The 7,959-nt window shown below is 41.9% G+C and overlaps 1 protein-coding gene across 2 annotated transcripts; it reads right to left on the bottom strand.

Moving 5' to 3' along the window:
* Positions 1-5,196: 5,196 nt before the first annotated feature.
* LOC123044790 (sulfated surface glycoprotein 185-like) lies at positions 5,197-7,438 on the bottom strand. Of its 2 annotated transcripts, XR_006420443.1 has the most exons (3): positions 6,798-7,438; positions 5,614-6,233; positions 5,197-5,322 (listed from the first exon to the last, which is right to left on the bottom strand). XR_006420443.1 is itself a non-coding variant. In XM_044467672.1 (2 exons), exons 1-2 carry the CDS (start codon positions 7,373-7,375, stop codon positions 6,149-6,151), a joined length of 663 nt encoding a protein of 220 aa, XP_044323607.1. In that variant the 5' UTR covers positions 7,376-7,438; the 3' UTR covers positions 5,197-6,148. The 2 variants fall into 2 exon arrangements, 1 of the variants encoding a protein (XP_044323607.1); XM_044467672.1 differs by having other exon boundaries at positions 5,197-6,233.
* Between the last annotated feature and the right edge of the window lie 521 nt (positions 7,439-7,959).

Below are 7,959 nucleotides of genomic sequence, written 5' to 3'. Positions count from 1 at the left end.
AAATAAGCAAACAACACACGAAAAACAGAATCTGTCAAAAATAACAGTCTGTAGTAATCTGTAGCTAGCGCAAGATCTGGAACCCCAAAAATTCTAAAATAAATTGCTGGACGTGAGGAATTTATCTATTAATCATCTGCAAAAAGAATTAACTAAATAGCACTCTTCAAATAAAAATGACAGCAGTTCTCGTGAGCGCTAAAGTTTCTGTTTTTTACAGCAAGTTCAACAAGACTTTCCTCAAGTCTTCCCAACGGTTCTACTTGGCACAAACACTAATTAAACACAAAAAACACAACCAAAACAAGGCTAAATAATTTATTTATTACTAAACAGGAGCAAAAATCAAGGAATAAAAATAAAATTGGGTTGCCTCCCAACAAGCGCTATCGTTTAACGCCCCTAGCTAGGCATAACAAGCGAGAATAGATCTAGGTATTGCCATAATAGTAAGATAGATTATTAAAACTCATTTCATATTCTCTATGTTCGGCAGCAAGTTTTATTTGAGGCAAGCAAAAGTAATCAAAGGGCTAAATTTAACGGGACAAAAGTCCCCAAGATCAACCTTGGAGGTATAGGTTCCTCCTTTGGTCCTTCATAATGCACAACCAATTCATCATTATAAGCATTCTTTTGACAGAACTTTGTGAGCCTATATTCAAGAGAATATCCTAGTTCATTATTTCGAATAGCCAAATCATCATTAAGTTCAGAAATTCTATCAACTAAAACATTGGTAGGAACCCTTTTTCTAAGATTTTCATTGAAAGCAACATAGTCTAGAGATTGAAAACGCATTATTTCTTCTTGATCAAAGAGGATAGCCTCTATGGGAGGACGGCAAGCGTCCACCCTATAATGCGCAAAGATTTCTTTGGCTTCTTTTATTATGAATCTAAACTCATGAGCCAAAAAGATAGTAGCGGCACGCTTAAAGAAGAATGCTCAATATTAGAAAATTCCAGAAAAATCCTTTGTATGGAAGGATGCATGTGCATGAATTGTCTTTCAAGTTCAACTACAAGCATGGCAATAGCGTCTGCAAGACTACTAGTTCTGTGAAGGATAGAACTACCCATAGAAGGTAAAGCACCGGCACAAGTAAAGAAATCTTGAATAACTCCTTTTCCAATAATATTACCACTACCAACACGGATTTTTTTTGTATGAAAGATGGTAGGTTCTTTAGCAGGAGCATCAGAATTTTTCATGATAATATTATTGTCCATATTGACAATAATTTCCCCAATTTCTGACATAGAGGCAAAAGGTAAAGGACTTGACATAACGACAAGCAAACAAACTAACACACGAGCTAACAAAAAGCAAACGGGCAAAAAGAGGCAAATAGAGAGAGAGGGGGCGAATAAAACGGCAAGGATGAAGTGGGGGAGAGGAAAGCGAGAGGCAAATGTCAAATAATGTAATGCGGGAGATAGGGATTGTGATGGGTACTTGGTATGTTGACTTTTGTGCAGACTCCCCGGCAACGGCGCCGGAAATTCTTCTTGCTACCTCTTGAGCACTGTGTTGGATTTCCCCGAAGAGGAGAGGATGATGCAGCAAAGTAGCGTAAGTATTTCCCTTAGTTTTTGAGAACCAAGGTATCAATCCAGTAGGAGGCTACGCGCGAGTCCCTCGTACCTACACAAAACAATAGCTCAACGCAACCAACGGGCTTAGGGGTTGTCAATCCCTTCACGGTCACTTACGAAAGTGAAATCTGATAGAGATGATAAATAATATTTTTGGTATTTTTGGTATAGAGATGCAAAGTAAAAAGTAAAAGCAAAGTAAAAGCAAAGCAATAATAAAGTGATGGAGATTGATATGATGAGAACGAGACCCGGGGGCCATAGGTTTCACTAGTGGCTTCTCTCAAGATCATAAGTATTCTACGGTGGGTGAACAAATTACTGTTGAGCAATTGACAGAATTGAGCGTAGTTATGAGAATATCTAGGTATGATCATGTATATAGGCATCACGTCCGAGACAAGTAGACCGACTCCTTCCTGCATCTACTACTATTACTCCACTCATCGACCGCTATCCAGCATGCATCTAGAGTATTAAGTTAAAAACAGAGTAACGCCTTAAGCAAGATGACATGATGTAGAGGGATAGTTTCATGCAATATGATAAAACCCCATCTTGTTATCCTCGTTGGCAACGATACAATACGTGCCTTGCTGCCCCTTCTGTCACTGGGAAAGGACACCGCAAGATCGAACCCAAAGCTAAGCACTTCTCCCATGGCAAGAACAACCAATCTAGTAGGCCAAACCAAACTGATAATTCAAAGAGACTTGCAAAGATAACCAATCATACATAAAAGAATTCAGAGAAGATTCAAATATTATTCATAGATAGACTTGATCATAAACCCACAATTCATCGGTCTCAACAAACACACCGCAAAAAGAAGATTACATCGAATAGATCTACACGAGAGTGGGGGAGAACATTGTATTGAGATCCAAAAAGAGAGAAGAAGCCATCTAGCTACTAACTATGGACCTGTAGGTCTGAAGTAAACTACTCACAGTTCATCGGAGGGGCTTGGATGATGATGTAGAAGCCCTCCGTGATCGATGCCCCCTCCAGCGGAGCTCCGGAACAGGCCCCAAGATGGGATCTCGTGGATACAGAAAGTTGCGGCGGTGGAATTAGGCTTTTGGCTCCGTCCTCGATCGTTTGGGGGTACGTGGATATATATAGGAGGAAGAAGTACGTTGGTGGAGCTTCGAGGGGCCGACAAGGCAGGGGGCGCGCCTTAGGGGGGGCGCCCTCCACCCTCGTGACCGCCTCGTGGCTTTCTTGATGGAGGGTCCAAGTCTCCTGGGTCTTATCTAATGAGAAAATCACGTTTCCGAAGGTTTCATTCCGTTTGGACTCCGTTTGATATTATGTTTCTCCGAAACACTGAAATAGGCAAAAAACAACAATTCTGGGCTGGGCCTCCGGTTAATAGGTTAGTCCCAAAAATAATATAAAAGTGGAAAATAAAGCCCAATATAGTCCAAAACAGTAGATAATATAGCATGGAGCAATCAAAAATTATAGATATGTTGGAGACGTATCATACACATAAAGCTTTTAAATCATTTATGAAAATGTAGCATATTATATACCGTTGGAAAGCTTATGAATAGGAGCAAATTTTTCATCAAGACAACCGTTACAAATTCGTTGCCTTTTGAGAGTAGTATTAAAAATGGAAAAAACAACATCAGTTTTTCCTTATTTTTAACATGTAATTGAAGGTTGGACGTCTCGCACTAGAGATCTCGAACTGCACCAAGAGGAGCACGTGAACTTCTTGCAACAAACCTTTTAGGCTTATAGTTTTGATTCATTTTATTCTTATCTGAAATTCATTCAGTGTAATAGTTGAACTTCCCGTTGTTTTCATGTCGTACTTCTGTGATGTATTTTTGTTTGTAATTTCTCACCCATTCATCTGTGTTACACAAATAATATACTATTTGAACAAATCTCCGGCCGAGGACTTTAACTTCTAGCAACAAAAAATTTAGATTTGTCTTTTTATTCATTTTTTCTCATATGAAACATACACCGTGTAGTACGTGAACTTCTGATTGTTATCACTTTTGAACTGCTCTCTGGTTTTCTTGTCCTAAATCCTAATACACTCGTCAAAATTGAGTATTTAAATCCTAGGTTTTTATAATCTCTGAACTTCTCTGCTTTTTTAATTTGAACTTCTTAGTTTTATTCTTTTGAAAATTTAAAAAAATGATTTTCATGTAAACATCGCACAATTTTTTTAAAATTAAACTTCATACTTTAATTTTGCAAAGAAACTTTGAAATTTTGGTTTTTTTGTATACATCAAACTACTCCTTTTTTTTAATTTGAAATTCTCGATTTTCATTTTGAAATCAAATTGCTCCAAAAAAAAATCTTCAAATGCCCAAAACTATGCTACCCTTTAGCAACGAAAAAAATTGAATTTTTATAAACGTCAAAGCGCACTCTTCTTTTCAAATTTTGAACCTAGAGTTTTTTTAGTAAATGTCGAACTTCTTCGTTATTTCAAACCAAACTTCATTGTTTATTCGTTACTAACGAGAAAAGTTTGAGTTTTTGTAATAAATATCAAAGCACTCCTTTTTTGAAATTGAACTTTTTGGTTTATTATTTACTAACAAGGAAAATCTGGGTTCTTCGTATACATTTAAATATTCTATTTTTTAAAATTGAACTTCTTGGTTTTTTGCTTTGGACTTCTTGATGTTATTCATTTCTAATGGGAAAAAATTCTAGTTTTGTAATAAACATCGTACAACTTCTTGGTTACTAAGCTTCTTGGTTTATTCGGTAGCAACAGGAAAATTAGAGTTTTTTGTAATAAATATTGAACTGCCTCATTTTTTGAAATTGAACTTCTTGGTTTATTATTTAGTAACGAGGAACATCTGAGTTTTTCATATACATTTAACTATTCTCTTTTTTTGCAATTTAACTTGTTGGTTTTTTCAATTTGGACTTCTTGATTTTGTTTCTTTTTAGTAACCAAGAAGATCATATGTTTGTATCCACGCAATCTTAATTGAGCTTCCAGATTTTTGTAGGAACAGGCGAAATTTGTTTTTGATGACTTCTCTAAAGTGCTCGATGGTTGTCTGTAGTAGAAAAACTCAGGGAAAAAATAGCCGCGAGAAGAAATGTTGATGTTGCTGCACCTTCAGTAGACTACATGGCACAAGATGATGTCGAATTGAAGGAGTACCCAACGAAAATAAAGGGGAACAACTGGTCTTTTTCATTTAGCTCCAGCAGCAAACAGACCCCCACCCAAAATAAACAAACATGCTCCAAAACAAAATAAAGGTGAACGACTGGTCTTTTTCATTTAGCTAAAATAAGAATAATAATTTAGAAGTGCAATCTTTTTTTGATGGATCTGTATGTAGTGCTTAAACACACTTGTGCGCGCACATGGGAGAGAGAGAAAAAGAGGTATGCAATCTTTTTTGTGTGTAGTAATACATGAACTTCTTCATACATATTGTCTCTCGTCAACATGCACATACTTTTTAAACCAAAATTAGAACATAGAATAAGAAGAAACAGGGCATGAACTAGCATGAACACACCTAGTCAGTTTTCGGTCAAGGATCTGGCACAAAGAACCGGCGCCTTTCGACTCCCAGATGCAGCAACCACAAACAAAATCAATTTTCATTCATTCATCCATCACTATCAAACCATTTTTCACAATACATCATAAAAGTGTAGTTCATCACCATCATTGCATTTTTCCATAAGTTTTCACATAATGTTGTCGTCCATTCTGCAGAAGTAGAAGAACAAATTCACATTAAGTTTTATATGCAAATACAAACAAGTTCGGACCTAGCACAGCTAAATCTTGCCAAAGATAGAGAATGTTTTTCTCATCTATGATATTTTTCGCTTCTGTTAGGCATCTTACCCGCGTGAGTGTGTTTCATAGTACAATTTTTGCCTTGCCTAACTTTCAGTTGCATAGCATGGCAGTCATCATTGACCATATCTCTGAATAAATTGGGTGCAAAATACGGACAGTATGGAATCGAAAGTACGAGCCTGCAAGAAGATGAACCTGGGCCTTGTCGGGGCGCTCAAGCAGTGGGACCTGGGCTGCTGAGGGAGTGAACATCTTGGTGCTGCCGAGGGAGTGAAAGTACAAGCCTGCAAGAAGATGAACCTGCAGCTGAGGTAGTTGGGCCCGCCTTAGAGCATGACGGCGTCGCGGGTGGCGAGCGCTGAGATGTTAGCGCACGACATGGTGGCGTCACAGGTCGCATGCACCTTGGCGTGGATGTCCTCCACGAGCTGTAGTGCCCGCGCCTACATCGTGGTGTTGGGTCCCATGGCCTGCTCCATGCCGCTGCCCTTGAGGTACACGGACACGTCGCAGCCCTGCAGGAAACATTCGTGGACGAAGATGCGGAGGAGGCCGACGGCGAGCATGACCTCTTGCCGGAGCGTCTCCTGCACGTTCTGGCCTTCGTGACTGTCGCCGTGCTGCTCTCCCCGGCGCTGTCCCTCCCTATGGATGGCGCTGCCTTCCACTTGCGATGAGCCCGTAGCTGGAGCGCATCGTACTATCCTCTAAACGTCTCAAAATTTAACTTTTACATGAAATTTGCCGAATCCTCAGAAACACATGCCTGCACTATTTCCATTTTTTGTGATGCCATAGTGCTGGCTCCACGGTCCCTGCAATTCAATCAGTCAACATTTAAGTTCAGTTAACAAGTCCCCTGTATAAATGAAGCATCAACCTTCCTGATTAATGGACATGATTGTTGGCGCATTGCAGCTCTAGAATTGTTGGTTGATTTGTCGATTTAGTTATTCATCAGTCTAATCAAACAACTTAGCTAGTTAGATGAATATGGGAATAGGTGTCATGAACACCAAAAGAAAACTGCTCTGAAGGACAAAATACACACACAAGATCAACTGCACATTAGGATTTGTGATTGCTGAATCTGTTTGTAGACAAAAGAAGTTCAGAAAGATCCTTGGGCGCACGCACACACCAGTGCATGAACACACTTATTAGCACGTAAATCTTAGTTCATCACATGGTTAATTCTTCTTTATAACAATATATGAATGAATCATCGAATCAAAACTCAGAAAGGATTCTCTTTATGCAGATACAGACCCAATCGTTCATGGTTCTTTTTAAAAAATACTAAGTTGAACAGCAGAGAGGCATCCATACGAACAATATTGAATTGCAAACAATATTGTAGAAACAAACATGAGAGTTACCTGTCGCTTGAAGGAGTAGAGTTGATCCGGAAACAGTGGTTCACAGATTCAAGGATGAGACGACGGGAAGGTCGGTCAGAGGCGCCAGAGAAGTTCACGCGGGAGGGATGCCAAGCCAGGAGGTGCAGAGGCCAGAGTTGAGGAGCATGGTGTGTTGTACTACAAACGTTGCCAATGGCACAATGCTCCTGGGCGGTGGCTTCGGGGATCAGGGGCGCTGGTGCAGGGGGCCGGCGGGTCATGTGGAGAAGGGCGGCAGAGCTCGGGAGCAGTCCGACGGAGTTTGCTGGCGGGACAAGGCAATCAGGCGGTGGTGGAATCTGCGGCGCCGTGCGCGGGGTGCAGGTGGGCGGAGGCAGTTGGATCCGCGGCGGAGCGCGCGGGGCTGCGCCGGTGGTTGGTCGGGCATGGGGAGGATGAGCGGCAGCAGTGATGGAGGCGCGTGAGAGGTTGCCAGGGCCGGCGGCGGCGCGTGGGGATCTAGGGCAGGCGGCGACGCATCGGATCCACTGCCGGCGGCGGCGTGTGGGTATCGAGAGTAGGCGGCGGTCCGGTCGTTGGATCGGGGAGGTTGTCATGGTTGGTGGAGGGATCGGGGAAGGTGGTGGACCGGTGGGTCCTGATTTTTTATTTGTCGCTGACACTTCGGGAGTTCGGGAGGATCCGCTAGACGCATATATAGGTGGAAATAGTGTAGGGCGCCCCGTGATCCAAATAGTTATTCTAATTCTGAAATTAAAATAGTGTTACTCTATATATATAGGTGGGAGAGGGAGAGGGAAAGCAAGGGGCGCCCCAAGCAGGAGTAATTCTACTTGGGCACCCCCGACAAGTCGGCCTCCCCCCTTCCATAAGTGTCGGAGGGGGAAGGAAAGAGAGAGGGGGGGGGGGGGGGGGGAGAAGTGAAGGGGGAGGCCGAATCCTTCCCTTTCCTTTCTCTGTTCCCCTCCTTCCTTCTCCTCCTATTCGGCCTATATGGGGCACACCAGCCCACTAGGGGCTGGTATGTCCCGCCCTTGGCCCAATATGGCCCATATCTTTGCCGGGGGGGTGCCCGGAACCCCTTCCGGTGACCCGATACGTACCCGGTACCCTCGGAACACTTTCCGATGTCTGAATACTATAGTCCTATACATGAATCTTTACCTCTCGATCATTTCGA

This window comes from Triticum aestivum, chromosome 1A, assembly GCF_018294505.1.
Source record: "Triticum aestivum cultivar Chinese Spring chromosome 1A, IWGSC CS RefSeq v2.1, whole genome shotgun sequence".
Taxonomy (NCBI): Eukaryota; Viridiplantae; Streptophyta; class Magnoliopsida; order Poales; family Poaceae; genus Triticum; species Triticum aestivum.
This window is presented reverse-complemented; position numbering and strand designations above follow the sequence as displayed.

Bases quoted from the DNA above. Each gene is read 5' to 3' on its own strand.
- LOC123044790 (XM_044467672.1), bottom strand. From the start codon at position 7,375: ATGACAACCTCCCCGATCCAACGACCGGACCGCCGCCTACTCTCGATA. The intron at 6,234-6,797 runs GTAACTCTCATG...ATTGAATTGCAG, and splicing joins TCTACTCCTTCAAGCGACAG to GGACCGTGGAGCCAGCACTA.